Below are 20290 nucleotides of genomic sequence, written 5' to 3' on the forward strand. Positions count from 1 at the left end.
ATTTCAAAGAAATATGTTTCCATATTTAAAACGTAAGTCTGTAGGTTCCTTTCAGAGCACTCAACTCCTTGAATGTGACATTCACCTCAACTTTATATCTGATCTATTTCTCTTCATTATCCCATAACCATCTGCATATAAAATAACTATTTTCTGCACTGTTTTATTAAAAAAAAAATCACTGCATTGTCTGGCTGTTAACGCTATGACTTTTCAAACAATTGACACTAATAACAACAGTTGGTCTTGCTCCAGAATATGACAGAATGTGGAAGAAAAATAGAGGAAGGCAATGACAAGAATTTATCCAAGTGGGTTAGCATAGGTTTAAAATAAAATGGACCTAAGTAGGAGACTTCCCTGGTGGCACAGTGGTTAAGAATCCGCCTGCCAATGCAGGGGACACAGGTTCGAGCCCCAGTCCAGGAAGATCCCACATGCTGAGGAGCAAGTAAGCCTGTGCTCCACAACTACTGAGCCTGTGTTCTAGAGCCCGCGAGCCACAACGACTGAGCCTGCGTTCTAGAGCCCGCGAGCCACAATTACTGAGCCCGCACATCACAACTACTGAAGCCCATGCACCTACAGCTGGTGCTCCACAACAAGAGAAGCCCGCACACAGCAACGAGTAGTCGTCCCCACTCGCCATAACTAGAGAAAGCCCGCGCAGCAACAAAGACTCAACACAGCCCCCCCAAAAGGGGGAGGGAGTGTAAGTAATTTCTTTATTTTTCTCAAATGGACTAATCTGGACTAATTTTTTTTTTTTTTTTTGTGGTACGTGGGCCTCTCACTGCTGTGGCCTCTCCCGTTGTGGAGCACAGGCTCCGGACGCGCAGGCTCAGTGGCCATGGCTCACGGGCCCAGCTGCTCCGCGGCATGTGTGATCTTCCCAGACTGGGGCACGAACCTGTGTCTCCTACATTGGCAGGTGGACTCTCAACCACTGTGCCACCTGGGAAGCCCCTGGAGTAATTTTTATACATGGTTTTGTGCCAGGGCATAAACATGTGTCTACGTAGTCCACTTTATAAAATGTTTTAAGAGTCTACCTGTAGATCTAAAATAAAATTTTGTGCAGGTCAGAGAGGCCCCCAAATTTGCATTTAATACACTATATGGGACAAAACACGAAGACCTGATGTTCTTTCCCACACTTACTGAAACACATACTGTAACTGGTCTGTAGTAAAGACTTTGAAATAAATAAATAAACACGCATTCCTTCTTCAATTCAGAATAAGAAGCCCTATGAATACTAAGGAGAGCTACTGATGTTTTACTTGTGACAACATTAAAATGAGGAAAAGACACTGGAAGTTCAACAAAAACACTGAAAACAAAACCCAATTCATTAACTCACTTCTATCCCCAAATTGCATTGTTTATAAAGACTTACTACTATATTATAATGCCATAAAGAAAAAATTTCTAGGATTTTTTTCTGTTCACCGTGCTTAAATTTGAAATACTAAAATGTATTAGGGAAAAAAAGAACCTTCTGACTTCACTGTGTTAAATGAAAATCTCATGTTCTCTTACCTCTGTCTGCTGTTCTGGCAATTTCATGTTGTCAAAGATTCTGAAAACAATTCTAAATAAATCCTGCCACCAGTGTTTTTCATAAGTGTGGCCATAAGTTTTCATTATTTCAAACATTACTGTTAAACCCCTAAAATGATAAAACGTAATTAGGAAAGCTATAATACAAAAAAGCATACCACATTAGTATCCCCCTCCTAAAACAGTTTTTATAGTTAGTGCACAAAGTTACTGAAAGCAAAGTTTAAAACTGGTTTTAAACTAACACATGATACTGAGCTTTAAAAAAATTTAGGTTGTAAAACAGGTTTCTTTAGGATGCATCATTTAGGAAAAAACTCCAAAGGACTTGGCCTGAAAATTTTTTCTTCTACTTTTCTTCCACTCCCACCCCATCATTCCAGCATTTAAAAAATGTAAATGGAATTATAGATTGAGAAAGATCATCATTTGGGTGAATATTAATTCTGTGGCACTGTGGCCACGGAAATCAGTCTAAGAACAAATAAAATTAGATTTTGGAAAATCTTTTTCAAAGAGCTATAGGAATTTTTAGTTAACACTCTAATTGTTCATATAATATCCTCAAACTGAAGGATTTATCAAACTAATCCACTAAGACACTAGTGTGGGCAGGGTGTCTGTTTCCTGCTGTATCCCAGGCCAGAGCAGCACCTGTCACACAGGGGCACATAGTTAAGTGTTCCTTGAACAAATAAACTGCTTTCATATCCCATTCTTCTCTTTTGAATAAGTGTTAAAACTAAAACTCAAAATTGCCTTCTGATTCCTTATTACCTTTCTTGAAATAATGCCTTCATGTAAACATTAAAAAGCTTGATCTTTTCTCTATACAGTAATTTCTTCTAGTAAAATATAGGTACCCTTCCACTTAGAAAAGGTTTATATTTCGAAAAGTCTGACAGTAAGCCAGAACAAAATTTCCTTTGAAACACTCCATAAGGACTGGTACGTGGTCTAGTTCATTTGCTGCTGTGCTACCCCCGGGCCTAGTACATGCCTGATACATAATAGGCTCTAAACAAGTATTTGTTCAATAGGTGTGTAAAATAACATTATGGTAGTTCAGTCCTACGGCAAGTTCACAACAGTTTATTTGATCTGTAAGATACCTAATGTGTAAAATCAGAAGTAAAGGAACTACAGTAAAGGGATTCCTGTGGAAGAAACACACTCTGTCTTCCCCAGGAGAACCGTGTCAGAGTTCCATGTCTCCCCTACAATGGGACAAGGCTCCCTCTTCCTCCCACTCCAAGTAAACTGGATGCTAACTAACCCCCAGAGCTGGGGTGAGTGGATGTGAAAATCCTGTTTCTTCCAGGCCCCCAAAGCAAGCACAGATCTAGAGAGGTTTCCAAGGCTTTTTACTATGGAACAAGTTTTGATGAATACTTAAGTTGCTGGTGTAGGGAAAAAGAATGGGTAGGGCTCCAGTTTAATTATTCAACCCTAAATCTACAGAATTTTGAGGGACTCAAATGAGAATGCATTTGAAAGTACTTTGTAATTAGTGTGTTATACAAATCGTAGTGCTGCATTTTAAAGTGTAATCTAAATAACTGCCTTTACAAATCCTGGAATGAGGTAAGAAAATCAAAGCCATCACTGAACAAAGTTAACTCATATTTTCCCTCTTTTTTACCAACTAGAACATCCCTTTTCTCTTCTCTTTAACAACTAAACCCATCCATAATCTGAACATAGGATAGGGTGAGAAGCAAGGTAGTGTGGTCCCAGACAAGGACAGGCTGAGAGGCTAAGAAAGCAGGTAGGTCTACGTCAAACAGACTTCTACAAATAAACAAGGGCAGGGAGCGGGGTGCTGAGTTTCCATGACTTGTCAGTTATGACATGTTCGTTGCTCTACTGAAGTGGCTGGACATTTGAAAGCTGTATACCTAAATAATTTAGAGTTATATCAATTGGGGGCCATCTTGAATTTTATCAAGTTTCCTAACAGGTCCACTGACAAAAATTCCTCAGTGCCTACATGTGAAATATAATGTCATATGTGCTTGTGATTACTAAATTCTATAACAAGTTTCCAAGGTGCGAGTCATATTTTGGATTATTTTCTATTTCACAAAATTTGTTATAACAAATAGCACTATAAAAGTGAAACATTTCTTAGGCTATAAAACAAACTTAACCTTGGCTGGGGATAGGTGTGGTTCTGGCGTAAGTGGTGGAAGGAGAGATTCATTCTTTCATTATATTCTATCACTGATTTGTTACAAGTCTATACTACCTTTCTGATGCACTGTTGAGAGACGTTAGGATACACAAGTTGATCATTTCAATTTGGCCATCAAAAATACAGGGTGAGAAAAGCAATACTATGGTACTGATGTGAACTCTTAACAAATTCATAACAACTTCTTATAACTGTAAGAAGTGTGCACTGAGTACTTGTCTGGTTACATTATACCCATAATAGTTTCTTTACAAATGGACTGGATATTCATATAGATCTTTTATTGAGAATATACTTTTGAAAGAGTTCAATTCTTTTTGAACAGGCCTATATTATTCAAAACTATGTTACTGGCCAGTCTTCAAAAAGCAACGGTTCTTCACCTAAAGTCCACCAAAGACATGCATTTGGAAATTCTTTTATCATTCATCAGAAGATGAATTTTGGTGCTAACTTCAATTTCTGATTGGCAACAAATGTATGAAAGACAGAATGTGTACGTTAACATAGAACCTAAAACTCAAAGGAGGCCACAGTCACATTTTAAGGAAAAGTAATTTATTTCCGTTTTTTATTGTTGCTCTACTTAACATATTTTAAAATCTGCCTATCGAATAACTACTATACTTAATAAAATTGAACTGGCGTTCATATAAGTTGATTTGATTAAAGTAAGAATAAGCCTCTCAAACTTTCAGTTTCAAGTGCTGGCTGTTACCTGGTCCTCACGTCTAACTTGCACCTGTTGATGACGCAGGACAACTCGAAGAGAGCTGGGAACCATCCTCTCACCCACACCCTGTCCTCAGGTGCCACATTCGTGTCGTCACTTGTGTATTCCTTGAAAGCCTTCAAGAAGAAACGCAGGTTTACTAAAGGCAAAACATAACACCTATACATTAAGCATATTATTTCTCCGAAAATTTTTTTAACACTTTACTAATCAAAAGTGAGCAATTTGATAACTTAAAAAAAGACGGAGATTACAACTGCCTATAGAGCACTGGACGAGAAACCAAAAGCTGCTTTCAGCTTCAACTCCAGCACCAGTTTTCTGCATTATTCAAGTTTCCATTTTTATCATTTAAATGGTTATTACATCATGCAGCCATGCCACCACACCGGGGAGGTGTGAAGATCAAATGAGTAGATGTACACGAGAAGAACTAAATACCCCACAGGTCCGTGTCAGTATGTAGTAAAAATCTATGAAGCATCACTGCTCCTTAGGACAGTTACAAGATAGACTCAGATACGCAAGTCAGAGCTGGCAGCCAGGCGGCCAATTCAACCTTTCACTCCAGTGCTTAAGCCTACACTCATCCACAGTCAACCTCAATATATGAAGGTAATGGCTAAAAACACAGGCTTGGGTTCAAATCCTAGGTCTCCTTTACTATCCCCCGCACGCAGGGGCACATTTTTAACTTCCTTGTGCCTCAGATTCCTTATCTACATGGGGCTACAACACAACCTATCCCATAAAGCTGTTATGGAATATTAAACAAGTTAATACACGTGAAACACTCAGAAAAATACGTGACATCTTCAACAAATGTAACCATAACTCAGATAATTCTGAAAAATAAATACTTCATATCCCCTCAATTCCCAAATAAACTTAGATCTCTGACTGGAAATAAATGCTCAGTAACATTTTGTTTACTAAATGATGCTATACCTGAGGTCTATCAGACACATATTTTGCACAATGGCGAATAAGTCGAATTGCTTCCATACTTGTGTCTGGGAAAGCTGCATTGCATGCAAATTCAGACAAACATTTCACTGCATCCTGGAAAGAATCAATGGTTGCTGGAAAGTGCTTTTCAAACACAAGGGCTATATGGGAGAAAAACACATAAATATAATTATCAACTTTCAGCTTTTCTTAATTATACCTCAAATACACCAACCTCTAGATGTAATGGATACTTCTTAAAGATTAAGGGTTTTAACGTCCAATAGACATTGGTTCCAACGTCTGTCCTGACCAGTTACTTGACTGCCTTGAGTAGTAGAAACAGGGAAACAGGTTTGTGTTTTGTTTACACTATAAACCCAGCACCTAACAGAGTGACTGGTACACAGTAGATACAAAATCAATGGTTGTTGAGTGAATATTCAAAATTAAATTTAATCTCTCTGTATCTGAGTTTCTTAATCTATAAAATGGTGATAACAATATGCACAGGATAGTGGTAAGCACTAAATAAAATGTAAGTAAAGTGCTTAGCACTGTACTTAGTTTACTTAATTCAAGCAAGCACTCAACAAATGACAGCTATGATGACATCATCATTCTTGATGTTGATGATGATGACATCATTATCTTCTAGAGAGGCTTAATTTAGATCCTTAGTATTTTATTCTTCTTTAAAGTCAAAGGAGGCTGTGTAGTGCAGTGGTGAAAAACAAATGCTGTGCTTTAAGACTCTCTGGCTTTGAATCTCAACTCCATCACTCACTAGTTTTGTGCCTTTAGACAAATTACTTAACCTCACTGGGTCTGAGTTTCCTTATCTATTAAAAAAAAGAGAGAGAATAATAAAGATATTTATCTCATACAGTTACTGTGAAGACTGAAGAAAATGCATGCAAAGTGCTTATAGTGCTTGCCATATAGTAAACGTTTGATAAATGTTAACTATAATATTATAATAATGATAATACTGTCACTATTTACTCTGCTTCTGTAGGCAAAACTTGGAAAACTTAAAGCCCATAATCTTATACTTGAATTATCTTCTGAACACATTAAAGTTTTGTTTTCTTTAACTTGAACAGAGCTTAGAGAATACTCACTGACAATATGCCCCGTTGTTTGGAATGCAAGTTCAACTATGCTTTCATCTTGATCAGATGCCGCTAGATGAAATACAGAGAAAATGTTCTTCCATCCAGACCGAATGTTAGCAGCTTGAGAATTAACCATCTGTGCTATACACCGTACAACCATATCTCGAATTGTTGGAGACCTAAAATATTAATACAATTGCTTGGATAAAACTCATCAGGTTTTTTTCCTTTTCTTCTGTTTTTCCCCCTACTGTGGAAAATAAGGTATTTTTCTGATATTAAGCAATTCAACAAATATAATACCTGTTCCGTTTCATTATATGTTCAAAAGGTCTTAAGAAATCCTTCTGGAATCTGAAATTAGCAAGCTCCCCTTTCTCTAAGAACTTCATTGACAATTGCCTCAAGGAGTCTACTGCAAAAATAGCTACATCTTCATTAGGATTACAGCCAACCTGTAATGGCAACAGAAATACAGGGTGCTAATATCAGCAGTGAAACTTGCTAATTCTTTATTTTTTATTTTAGAAAAAATATCTAATTAATAGCATAGATAGGTAAATTCAAAGATTCTCCATAAAGGCACTAAGTGTGCTAACAATATTTCTCAACAAGAAGAACATATTTTAACTAAATTCTTAAAACCTAGAGCAATTATTTCTAAAAGAAAAAACAGGACTCAAAGGGTTTTCTAAATCCAATTACAAAAATGTAATAAAATACTGCTTGGAAAGGAAAAAGGTCTCAATTAGATTATGATAAGGAAATTTTAAACAACAAAAAAATTACAAATTAAGCAAATCCTATAATTACTCAAATACCTTATTAAAATGATCTCCAATAACTTCCCAAATTCGAGACCACTGCAATCTTATTCTTCCCATGTTGTAATATGATATTTCTACTATTTTTTGTAGACTAAACATTCTTGGATGTGTAGTGGAAAGTAATTCATCCATAGACACAGCACAGAGCCAACGGACAAAATCCACTATAATATAAATAGATTAACATTTTTAAAACTTAACTTTGAAGTCTTTTAAGCCAAAAAATCAGTTTTTAAGTGGAGTAAATGTATATACTTACCAATAGCATTTCCATCTAGCCTTGTGGACCCTGTAAATATTCTAAAGAAAAAAATATAATTCAAAAACTTGTAATGTCTCACTTCGGATACATCAATTCAAAAGTAAGTGGCCTGGGGTACGAGCTACTTTTATCTGTTTTAAGGGAACAAAAAATCAGGTAATCAAATGAATATTTTTTATCATGTATTTTAGTAACAAGTATAGCTTGGATGTTCCTCCCTCCCTCCTCTGTACTGAATGATATATTAGAGTACAAATACATTGTTGTAATTTTATTAGTAAATTTATAAACACTAGGAAAGGTATCTTATGAGAGTCTTAGAATAAGAAAAATGTTAAGTTGTAAAACTAATAATTGGCATACACAAAACAAGATTTTTCAATTTTCCTGAGTATTTACCCACATTAAACATGTTCTTAAAATGAAAACTTCTATTTTTATAAGCAATGTGTGTTTGATTAAAAAAACTCACTTATGTTAAATTACAAATGATTAATAGAACCTTGCAAAGAGTCTCCAACAGTTTAACCAACAAGTGGCTAACCCACTTTTCTCACGGCATTCAAATGGTTAGAGCTAAGCTATGCTGTCCAGCTTTGCCCTGCCTTATTCACTGAGCTCTTTTACTGTGTTTCAAAGTTTCATAAAAGATTTCAGCATAAACATATTAGTCCTCTTATTTTAAAGTCTGCATTTTTATCCATGTTCCGAGTTTGTAACCAAGGGTTTGATGTGACTTCCAGGATGAACTGATATTCCGGAATTTAAAATGTACATCATAGTATTTGCACGATAAAAAGGAAACCTCAAAGGCAGGAGCAGGTCAAACATTAAACTTAGAAATAACAGTCGTCATAGTAACAGTAATAGCTACCAACAATCACCAGATGGATACTATCCTAATTGCTTTATATATATATCCACTCACATAATAATCAAAAACACCATGAGGTGTGTATATACTATTATATTCCCATTTTTGTCAACATAGAAACTGAGGCACAAGGATATTTAATAATTTTCTGAAAGTCACAGGACCAGTAAGTGTTAGAGACAAGAATCAAACCAGGACAGGCAGACTCCAGAGTCCAGCCTCTCAACCGTTTTGCTATACTGCCTCACACTTACCTGAGCAAAACATAATTTAAACATTTAAAATACATTCTAGTTTTTTCCTACTACCACTATCTAAAAATTCTGGGTATATCATGATTTTTCAACCTCAATGTCCTTGAAGGTCTACGCATCCTGGCAATGAGTAACAAAAACAAGATAGGAAAAATGGCTTAAAAACTGACGATGCAATAACTCAGAATCTGATCTCCTGCTTAAGGGGTATCTTGAGATTTCCTATATTGCTCTTATCAGTAGAACAAAACAACAGTTCAAAAATCTGACTGAAAACACAATCTGGGAGAAGTAAGAGTAATGGGGCCCCACTGAATCCACTGGTTAGACTGGATCCAGAAATTTAAAATATACAAAGCCTACAAACCTCTCACATGAACAAAAATGAGATTCACTAGACTATGCATTAGAAATGTCATTAAGCTGTTTCTCAAACTAGGGGTATTCTCATGGAAGGCAATGGCTATAAAAACCATACCACAAAGAAGGTCAAAACTAAACAGTACAGGGGAAACAACAGGAAAAGGAACAGAAGGAACGAGAAAGCTTTTTTTCTTTTTTTTTAACTGAGAAGGAAGCAAATGACAAAGCATACAGGAGTAAAGAACAGAAACTGAGATGGCGATTATATGCAACTCCAGGGGAAAGCAGCAATGACTCCTCTAAACGTGGTGAGATGGTGGAGAACAAAGGCAACAAGAACAGAGAAGATCATCAGCAACCAGGTTCTGGAGACTCAGGAGACACTGGAACGGAGGTGGAGCGTGCATCCTGAGAAAGGGCATTTAAATTCCTACTCACTTGGGTAGCCTCTGAGGGGTCACTCTATTTCTAGTAATGCTCCACTAAAGATAAGCCATATGGTGGAGCACAGCAGTCTGTGGAGGCATTTAACGTTAAGCCTTAATATACTAAGGCAGGAGAACAGAACTGTGTTTCACAGAATCATCTATGAAATGGATTCTACATGCCATGTATGAAAAGCAGAGAACAGAAGCATGAGAATCTTGTGTGTTAATATTAAAAGACGTTGCCTGAGAAGTACGAGTAGGAAAAAAAATTGATAGATTACTGAATTCATTCACATTATGACAGCAATGTAACAATGCAAAAAAAAAAGATAAAACTTGCAGATTCTGGATCAAATAAACTTTTAGCTGTATGCAACATACAGGCAGACTAAATTACTGTGTATTTAACATTTTCATAGTGAAAATATCAGAGGTAACATTTACTGCTCAGACCCAAACAAAAGATGTTTATGAGCAAACACAGCTGGGGAGGAGCTGTCCATATCTTCTGATAGGTGACAGAACATTCCAAAGTGAGGGACGGGTCAGTATAAAGCTAGATCTGGTGTGCTTAAAAAACAATAATAAAAATAAAAACTATGGTGCTAAATAACTGTTTTTTAACTTTCAGGGGGTAAATCATTCCTGGACAAAATCCACCCCTGCAAAGTTTAGTAATACTTATGAAGTATCTGGTTTAACAATGCCTAGCAAATGTTTCCCTAGCAAATCCTAGAGGATCAGGTACTCCAGATTAAAGTGCCCTATATTCTCCTAAATTCTAACAGTACGGGATTCCAAATACAAAAGTGAAGATAATCAGAAAATTTTACCATTTTAAAGCTTCTGATGGAACCACATATATTTTTCCATTGATTAAGAAACAGAAGCTATATATAATTAAGCAAAGAAAAATTATTTTATTTTCCATATTTAATTCCTATAGTTGTCATAACAGATTATCCAGAACAATAGGCCTAGGGACAGAAAAATGACTTTTTTTGCTGGACAAGTACAGAACTTTCCAGGATGATGCCTAACAATATTCTCACCACTGTCCTGAATACCAGGGATATCTCACTGAATTAGCTTATAGACTAGAATCAGAATATTACAAATAAGAATAAACTCAGATACTCAGAAAGGAATTCAGAAGAAATTTAACAAGGAAGTGATATGTACCACATAAGAATAAAATAATCTTATACCAAATCAAAGAGGTAACTTCTAATGCTTTCACTATAAAGTAAAATGTAAATATTGAGCCCTTGTATAAAATTGGACACTGAATTTATGTTGTAGAAGTATCTGGTGATGATGAGTTTGAGACAACGAAGTACTAACAGAATTTGTGCTAAGACTCCTCTGAAACAGCACACATTCTTAAAACGGAGAGGCATATCATTTGTTCAAATGAGTGACATGTCTCCCTGTAACAAACAGTGGACAGCTGGATAAATCAGAACTGGCTTTGGTCATATAAAATATATTAAGGAAACAGACTGTTGCCTGAATAGATTCTCATAATGACAGTGCAGATGATTTTCTGGATGGCTAGAAAACCATTTGGAAGATATCTGTCCTAGTAGTTGAAGGGCAGATATTACACTGCTCTGGAGCTGTACATGCAGGCAGAGAGGTTGAACACACTCAGAGATATGCTGCCTGAGTGTATATCTCGGTGCCACTCCTCCAGATTCTCTACTAATGAAAGGGTTATGGTAATAATCAAGACAAGATTAGCCTGGTTGTGAGAATGAGCAAATTATCTAATTCCCCTCGTCTCAGGTTCCTCATTTGTAAATTGAGGACAATAATAATACTTATCTCAGAGGCTGCTGAAAGGATAAAATGAAGGAACACATGGAAAGCACTTTGGTTTGTTTTAAAGTGAATCAGTTATACATATACATACACCCAACTCTTTATTAGGTCCCCTTCCCAGAAAGCACCTGGAAGGGTGCCAAGCAGCACATGCTAAGCCTCTGAGTTATATAGTAGGTATAAGATGATACACAATCTTTTTTCAACCTTCGCAAGAGAAAGGCAAATTACCTCCTTCCCTTAAAAAAAAAAAAAAAAAAAAAAAAAGGAAAGCAAGTGGCCATTGGACATGAAGAATTCTTCTCAAGGATAAAGCCCCAGGGAGCGTTGCCAGGGCCAGTAAATGAACACTCGGGTTCTGTCCACACTTAGAGCAAAAAGGTTTTATCCAAAGCAAAGTCAAATAATGGATCAGCATGCATCTCTAAGCACCAAAAAAATTACAGTACCTATTGTATTTTTGAAAGTTTCCATCAGAAGTGTTAAAAAAAATTTAAACATCAGTGTTGTAAAATGTTAAGTTTCAATTATTTGGGCATCCATCTGGAAAAAGCTCATCTTCAAAAAAAAAAAAAAACCCACTAGATATTGTTTTACACACTGGAAATATTTTAAATCTAGAATAAACTAAATATTCTATAGCAAAATAAACCATAGTATAGATTTTCTTTTAGAAAACAAACTAAAAGTGAGGAATATCTGGTAATGTAGATAATATACAAATTCTGAAATCCTATTCAAAGAAGTTTATAATGAGAACTGCCAGCAAACCCCTTCATTTCACCCATAATGCAATCCTATATCATACACTCAAAAAGACAAATTATACTCTATTTTCAAACAGGGATAATAAGGGGAGTACATTTTCTATAAAGGAAATTTTTTAAAAATAAAGAAAAAAAAGAACCGTGTTTTTTCTCGTCAAGGTTACAATTTCCCTAATGCCCACTAATGTCTATCACTTAAATTTTCATACTGTTTATCTCCTTCCTATATTCTATGATTTGAAAGCAAAATTATAGGTACTTCATCATTTAAATCACAGCATATAACAATACAGTCTTATATTACTTAAGAGAAGATGTCTTGGCAATAATGTTTCTCTTTTAACTAACGAGCGGATACATCTAAGTGCTACAGAATTAAAACAGTGTCCATCTGAGAAGGGAATAAAGCAAGCACCTTACCTATCTACGGCAACGACAACACTCTGAGAACTGGTCTCTCCAATGGATTCCTGAATACTTGCTATCTGCTTCCAGTCCACATTTCCTCCAACTGCCACACAGGAAAGAGAGGCATTTCAGTTTGAAAAGGATTCAGTGGAAGAGCACACGTTCAGTTCTAAAACACATTTCTGAAATCAGTTATTTTCCTAATGAAAGAAATGAAGCTTTGGGGGAGCGATTCTTTTGGTATCAGTGACCATTTATCAAGGCCAAAGGTGCTTACTGAGCTATATACTAAGTGGTATACAGACATGGTTAAAGACACAAACTGTGTTTGCAAAGATCACACAACTTAGGGGCACTGAGAATTTTGATCACAAAATTAATGACATTAGGAATAATTTCTCTCACTGTTTAAGAAGCACAGCACTAACCCCAGTTCCAAAGATATCTACTAATGGGCATCCCTGGTGGCGCAGTGGTTGAGAGTCCACCTGCCGAGGCAGGGGACACGGGTTCGTGCCCCAGTCCGGGAAGATCCCACATGCCGTGGAGTGGCTGGGCCCGTGAGCCACGGCCGCTGAGCCTGCGCGTCTGGAGCCTGTGCTCCGCAACGGGAGAGGCCACAACAGTGAGAGGCCCGTGTACCGCAAAAAAAAAAAAAAAGCTATCTACTAAGGAGGATTACCAATTCCATGTATCGATAATTAGATCTCCCCTGTAATGCAGTCTCCAGTCCCATTTACAAATGTTTACTGCAAATTCTACCAGTATGCTGTAATATCCTCTTATTCAAAAGAATCACTCATCTTTTCCCCCAACACTGGTTCCATGTGTTAGGTAGCAAAACAACAATTTCCCCAGTTTTCAAACTCTTAACCTTACAATCATCTGTGATATCCTTCCCTTCCTCCACTTTCACTAAATCTTTCTTTTGGGCTGTTTTTCATATGATTCATTCATTTTCATTGCTACTCGGTTTAGACCGTTGTAATTTCAGGCCCAGATTACTATTACTATATATAACAGTTTCCTCACTGCTTTTCCTTTTGCTGATTTTTCCCCTCTTCAATCTCTCCTTTCTTCTCCTGGAGACTAATTTTCCTAAATCATCACCTTCATTTTGCTTACTATTACTTTCAGGACAAAGTATAAACTTTTCAGCCTAGCGCTTAATGCAGTTCCCTTCAACATTCTTCCCAATACCTGTCTCTATTCAGGCCATCCCACAACTACCTAAAATTTATCTACCAAGACCCAAATTTGAGTTCTCAATGAAGGATTCCCCTCCACTGTTTCACCTTCCTCTGTAAGTATTTAAGTTTATACTTAAATAAATACTGCTCAAATCAGAATTTCTTCCATTTAGTTTCTTATTTAAATTACTTTAGGTGTGTTACTGTTGCCTTCTCAGCCAGATAAAAAGTTTCAAGATTAGGAACCAAATCATACACTTTCTTTGTATTCCTCTACTCAATATTAAGTCCAAAGCAAATGCTCAACAAATACTTGTTGACTCGATTAACTAGACACTCAATAAATGACTTTTTGAATGCAAACATAATAGACGATGTTATTTAAACTAGCTGAACTCAAATTCTATTCCAGGAACTGAACAAAGTGAAAAGAATGTGATCCCTGTCCTACAGACTTAACAATTTACCAGGAGAGACACACTTACAACCAACTTTAATACAATATAACAATTACTTCATAGCTGAAATGAACTAATTACATATAATACAAGTGTTGTTAAACAGAACTAATTTTGATAGGGGAAGGGAGAATGCGGGTGTTAGCTCACAGAAAGGCTTCACATGACAAAATATTAATTCAAGTTAGGCCTAAAAGGATGATCATATGGGAAAGAAAGGAGAAAAAGCAATTCAGGAAGAAGGAGCAGCATATATACAGTAATGGAAGTATGCACGTGCAGGTCATGTTTCAACACACTTGGGTGAAGCCATAATGGAGGATGATTCTGGCAGGGGACAAAGAAGCAGAGAAAGACGAGCAGTAGGAGATGAAGCTGGAAAAGCAGACTAGAAATAGAATGTTAAGAACCTTGACTGTCACGTTTAATGCACTACTTTTGAAAACAGGGAACCATCAGAACTTTTAGAAGACTGACATGATCCAATCTATTTTCTGAAAAATAATTCTGGTAATATCTGCAGAACACAGTGAAACAGGCAGAGCTACTGGAGCCATGGAGACAAATTAAGAGTCTATTTCTATAACACAAGTGAACAAGGATGAAAGCCTGAAGTAAGTGACAGAGAACTGGGGTGGTAGGGAAATAGTGTCAAGCCACACCTGAGGTATGTAGCACATTACAGGAATTTAATGAAGAAAAATCTGTGAGAAAAAATAATGCCAGTCACCACATAACTTCCTTTGTGTGTCAACTGAATGTCCTTCCTATAGAGATTTCTATACCTTTTATATTTAAATATTGATATAATTTGTAATCATTAATAATAAACCTACTTAAAGAATATTTAAAATGCCTAACAATCCAAGAACCAATTTCATAAATATATAAAATCTTTCAGGGCTTCCCTGGTGGCGCAGTGGTTGGGAGTCCGCCTGCCAATGCAGGGGACACGGGTGTGAGCCCTGGTCCAGGGGGATCCCACATGCTGCGGAGCGGCTGGGCCCGTGTACCGCAGCTGCTGAGCCTGTGCTCTGGAGCCTGCGAGCCACAACTGCTGAGGCCCGTACGCCTGGAGCCTGTGCTCTGCAGCGGGAGAGGCCACTGCAATGGGAAGCCCACGCACCACAATGAAGAGTAGCCCCCGCTCACCGCAGCTAGGGAGAGCCTGCATGCAGCGGCAGGGACACGACACAGCCAGAAATAAAAATAAAATTAAAAAAAATAAATTTATTAAAAAAAAAATCTTTCAAACATCTGTATAACAGTGTAAGTAACAGGCTAATAATTTCAGTTTTACCAAAGAAATTATTCAAAAGCACAAATATTTAGGTTAACTAAGAACAAAGATGTAGGTGCTGTGATATTCATGTAAGATTTATATGATCAAGCAATTGAATTTTTAAACTTTAATATATACCATAAAAGAACAGTAGGCATATAATTCAAACCTAATAATCATATGCTATGTATTCTTTTTTTTCTTTTTTTAAAAAAATAAATTTATTTATTTATTTTTGGCTGTGTTGCGTCTTCGTTGCTGCGCCCGGGCTTTCTCTGGTTGCAGCGAGCAGGGGCTACTCTTTGTTGCAGTGCGCGGGCTTCTCATTGCAGTGGCTTCTCTTGTTGCGGAGCACAGGCTCTAGGCGCATGGGCTTCAGCAGTTGTGGCACGTGGGCTCAGTAGTTGTGGCTCGTGGGCTTAGATGCTCCACAGCACGTGGGATCTTCCTGGACCACGGCTTGAACCTGTGTCCCCTGCACTGGCAGGCGGATTCTTAACCACTGTGCCACCAGGGAAGTCCCATGCTGTGTATACTTAATAACTGAAAGTTTCATGTTTCCAAAAAGTGAAAGTACAGATTTGTATCACAGCAGTAAGAAAGTCAGATAAACATACACTCAGCCCTATTAGCCTGGTTACATGAATATGTGGAGTACGGGCGCTGTTAATGAAGGAGGACATTGATTTGGTCTTTAAACAACACATTCTGTACAGACTAGACCAGCTCAGTCATCTGTACCACGTCCTCTTCTAGCTGCAGTTCTGACCACAGCACCCTGAAGAAAGCATCTGTCTGAGTAGGTGACAGGGCACAGACGGAAGGGTGGACATCTGCCACACTGGGCGAGCTGGGAACTAACCACTGAGATAAGCTGAAGGGAGGGCTCTGCCCAACAGGGGCCGTGTCAACAGAGTGGCTCCCTCTAGGACACAGGCTGAAAAGAGAAGTGGACGACACAAGAGGAGGCCTATATAAAGCATGAGAGAGGTGGAAGAGTATGGCTGGTCGCTTGAGTGGCTTGGAAGCTTGGAATTTTTATCTCATTTCCAGATTCCAAGTGTATATTTTAATATAAATTCCCTTTTCCTGAAGGGATAAGACAGCTCATCTCATCTCCTTGCAACCTAAGTAGCACAGCAGCACAGTGATCAAATTAATTTTAATTCATTTTCAAGTATACCACTAAGCATTATCAGCAATTATTATTTCTCTTGTTTTACTAACACTGATAGAAGATAAAATATTCCACTGGTATATTATTTTTAGTGTAACCTACTTCTGTTACTTGCCACAACTGAGCCCTGGCAACCTCAACTATCTTTGGTTGGGCTTTCCTCCACACCCTAGGCCTTATTGGAAAAAAAAAAAAAAAAAAAAGCAGCTTTCAAAAGCTGCTGAATCAATCAATGCACATTCACTTCACTTGCCTGTAAATATTTTTCATTTGTATCTCATTCTGTCTGCTGGAACAATTATAGTTCTAATGTCTGAGTCAGACTTCCAGGTTACTTCCAGGTTACATACGTCACCAACCACGCAGGTGCTCAGGCAGTTCTAAATCCTGCAGCTGGCTCACCAAGTTATCGGGTCTATACCTGCACCTCCCAGAATCACAGAATCTAAGATACAAGTGAGGTACAGGCTGCACTGCTGGCTGCCACAGCTGGATTACCACTGGGAACTAACTGTTCCAGTCCAACCTGAAGCCACAACATCTTTACTTACTTCTCTATGGATTGTTTTTCAAGCTTGAAATTCTTCTAAATTTCCTAAGAATTTTTATTGCAAGCAACAACAGAGAAATCACTAAATCATAAAAAGATAGAAATGTCCAGAAATACAATGTTACAGTACAAAGCCTCAAAAGGTAAATGGTGGGACTTCCCCAGTGGTGCAGTGGTTGCCACAACTACTGAGGCTGTGCTCTAGAGCCCGCACCACAACTACTGAAGCCTGTGTGCCCTGGGGCCCACGTACCACAACTACTGAGCCTGCAAGCTGCAATTACTAAAGCCCGTGCACCTAGAGTGCATGCTCCGCACCAAGAGAAGCCACTGCAATGAGAAGCCCGCACATGGCAACAAAGAGTAGCCTCCGCTCGCCGCAACTAGAGAAAGCCCATGCGCAGCAACGAAGACCCAACGCAGCCAAAAATAAATAACATTATTTTTTAAAAAAAGGTAAATGGTAAATATTCTTAGATCTCAGGTTTATTCCTTCTTGTTTTCTTTAAGTCATGTCTCTAGATTTCTCGGTTGGAAGTGAGGTAGGGAGGATGGATAAAGAATAATCCAGAAACAATTATTATACCAGCCACCGTACTAAGTCCACTTATATATATTTTTATTTAATCCTGACAACTCTGTAAGTAGATATTACCATTACTTTGCAAAAGAGGAACCTGAAGCTCAGAGAATTAAAGTAACTTGCACACAGTAAAGAAGAAATATGGAAGAAGTCAAACCCAGAAGTACAGTATTCAAAGTGAAAGACAGTCTAAACTTGGCTTCTTCCCTGGTGGAACTCTTTCCATTTATGAGTAAAAATGTATTGTCTTTGGTTCCTCTGTACCCATTTTTGTTAATACCTTCCTTTTTTTCCTACTGGGTTAAATCCAGAAGGTCCTGGCTATACTGAGCTCATGGGGAACCATGGGAAAGTTTCCACACTGGCATGAGTTTGGTTATGTCTGCACAGCACCTTTCAAAAAATATGAACATGAATGCTTTCTCCAGTTGCCCCAACTATTTATCATCTTAAGCCTTCACTCATAAATGTTACCTGCTTAGTCTTAAAAGCTGGTAATTTTTTTAATATATATATATTTTCAGGTTATTTTCCATTACAGGTTATTACAAATATTAAATACAGTTCCTTGCACTATGCAGTGAACGCCTGTTGCTCATCTATTTTATGTGCAGTGGTTTGCATCTGTTGATCCCATATTCCTAATGTTTCCCTTCCCCCTCCCTATTCCCTATGGTAAATATAAATTTGTTTTCTATGTCTGTGAGTCTGTTTCTGTTTTGCATACAGTCTCATTTGTATTATCTGTTAGATTCCACATGTAAGTGATATCATATAATATTTGTCCTTCTCTGTCTGACTTACTTCACTAAATATAATATTCTCAGTCCGTTCATGTTGCTGCAAATGGCAATATTTCATTCTTTTTTAGGTAAAAGCTGGTAATTTTAAACTGTACCTTTCTCCCACCCCCAACTGTGAGATTATGACTAATGGTCACTTAATATTGGAAACTAGACCAGGCAAAAAAGACTTACAATGTCACCTTGCTTTCCCCTCATAAGGTTAGTCAAAGGGCATTTTATCCTATCCCTCTAATTCTGTTTTATTGCTACAACAAAGCTACTTATATTGAGCAAGTTAAAAATAAATTTTGATACTTCATAAAAATAATTCAAAAAATTCTCACCTAGCCCTAGACCCACAAATTCATCAGGAGCCTGATCTTTTGTTCCAGTAAGAGATCCTTCTCTGCCTCGCACTGTTCCAGAAATGTACCGAGGTTTCACTCCAGTTCCTATAAGTTGTGCAAGCTCCAACTGACTGATGCACTTCAGAATCTTAATTACAAAAAGGAAAAAAATTTAAATTCCATGTTACAAATGTTCGCAAAAATATTTAAATGTACTCAGTCACGATTTAAACATAGGCTACATTATAAATCATTATAAAAAGCTAAATGTACTTACCCTGAATGTACTAATTTTCTCCCCAAACACTTAAGCATGTCAGTGATACACTGTTTAGCATGAGCTCATTTTATAAACCAGATTGCAAAGCTGAAAATAAAGGAAGTGCTTATACCTCATGCCATGAATTTCCTAGATAATTTCCATCTGTATGAGCCACTGTGATAAGTGTTTTAATTGTGTCAATGTTCTTCTGTTTCATTTCAGTAATCCCAGAACTCACTGTAAGTAAGGTAAATCTTGCTAGCGCCTGGACATATGCATCTCTTTCCAGCTATGAAAAAGAGAAAAAGCAAACTTACATGGTTGTAAACACAACAGGGTAATCCCTAGTTCCCTACTGACAAACTGTTTACTTGTTTAGTAAGTTTTTAACTAAGTCATGACATACATATAATACCTCAAACTGTAGTTTTTTAAATTTTAAGATGAATGAAGCAGAAAAGGATGAATTTCTAAAACTGAAAGGCAATGGAGGTGTCAAATCAAGACAAGATTTTAGTGACAGTAATTCATATATATAGTAAAAATTCATTGAGCATTTATGTTTCAAGTGACTGTGTGAACTAGCAGAAACCTGATTTATAAATTTGTTCATTTTCTCTCTACAGTTAGACTGCTTTTTAAGCTATAACATTTAAGCTATAACATTCATAATTAAATGTGAAATGGTTTTTAAAAAGAAAGCAGGCAAGCATTGGCTAAAATTTATTATCAGACAAAGCATATAAATTACTAGAAGGGACTGTCTTCATAAAAATTATTTTCTAGATACTTGGGTCTCTTAAAGATAACTTGTTCTTAGGATAGGTAAAGTTATAAAGTAATATATATATATATATATATATATATATATATATATAATGTGAAAAATATATGATTCAATAAATAAAAACATGCAACACAGATAAGATATTCAAATTGCAATATAGGAATTCAAACTCTTGGAAGCTTATTACATAGCTAATATTCTACAGAGAAAAAAACTGCAAACCAAAGTTATTATGACGAATTTTAGACACATCAATAAACAACTACCCTGTTCCGTCACAGCTTCTTGGAAACGTAAACATCAAGA

The 20290-nt window shown here is 37.0% G+C and overlaps 1 protein-coding gene across 5 annotated transcripts in view; it reads right to left on the bottom strand.

Annotated features, from left to right (window-relative positions):
• ARFGEF1 (ARF guanine nucleotide exchange factor 1) overlaps positions 1-20290 on the bottom strand; it is a gene marked incomplete at both ends in the record, with an annotated part of 133656 nt that overhangs the window by 15714 nt on the left and 97652 nt on the right. For all 5 annotated transcript variants that reach the window (XM_079722429.1, XM_079722431.1, XM_079722428.1 and 2 more), the window contains 10 exons: positions 1543-1672; positions 4476-4606; positions 5439-5599; positions 6563-6735; positions 6860-7011; positions 7378-7547; positions 7643-7683; positions 12576-12666; positions 18933-19083; positions 19328-19486. In XM_079722429.1, the coding sequence (XP_079578555.1) occupies positions 1543-1672; positions 4476-4606; positions 5439-5599; positions 6563-6735; positions 6860-7011; positions 7378-7547; positions 7643-7683; positions 12576-12666; positions 18933-19083; positions 19328-19486 (1359 nt within the window). The remainder of the gene's footprint in view (positions 1-1542; positions 1673-4475; positions 4607-5438; positions 5600-6562; positions 6736-6859; positions 7012-7377; positions 7548-7642; positions 7684-12575; positions 12667-18932; positions 19084-19327; positions 19487-20290) is intronic.

The sequence above is a fragment of the Hyperoodon ampullatus genome, assembly GCF_949752795.1.
Source record: "Hyperoodon ampullatus genome assembly, chromosome: 17".
NCBI classification, from domain to species: Eukaryota; Metazoa; Chordata; class Mammalia; order Artiodactyla; family Ziphiidae; genus Hyperoodon; species Hyperoodon ampullatus.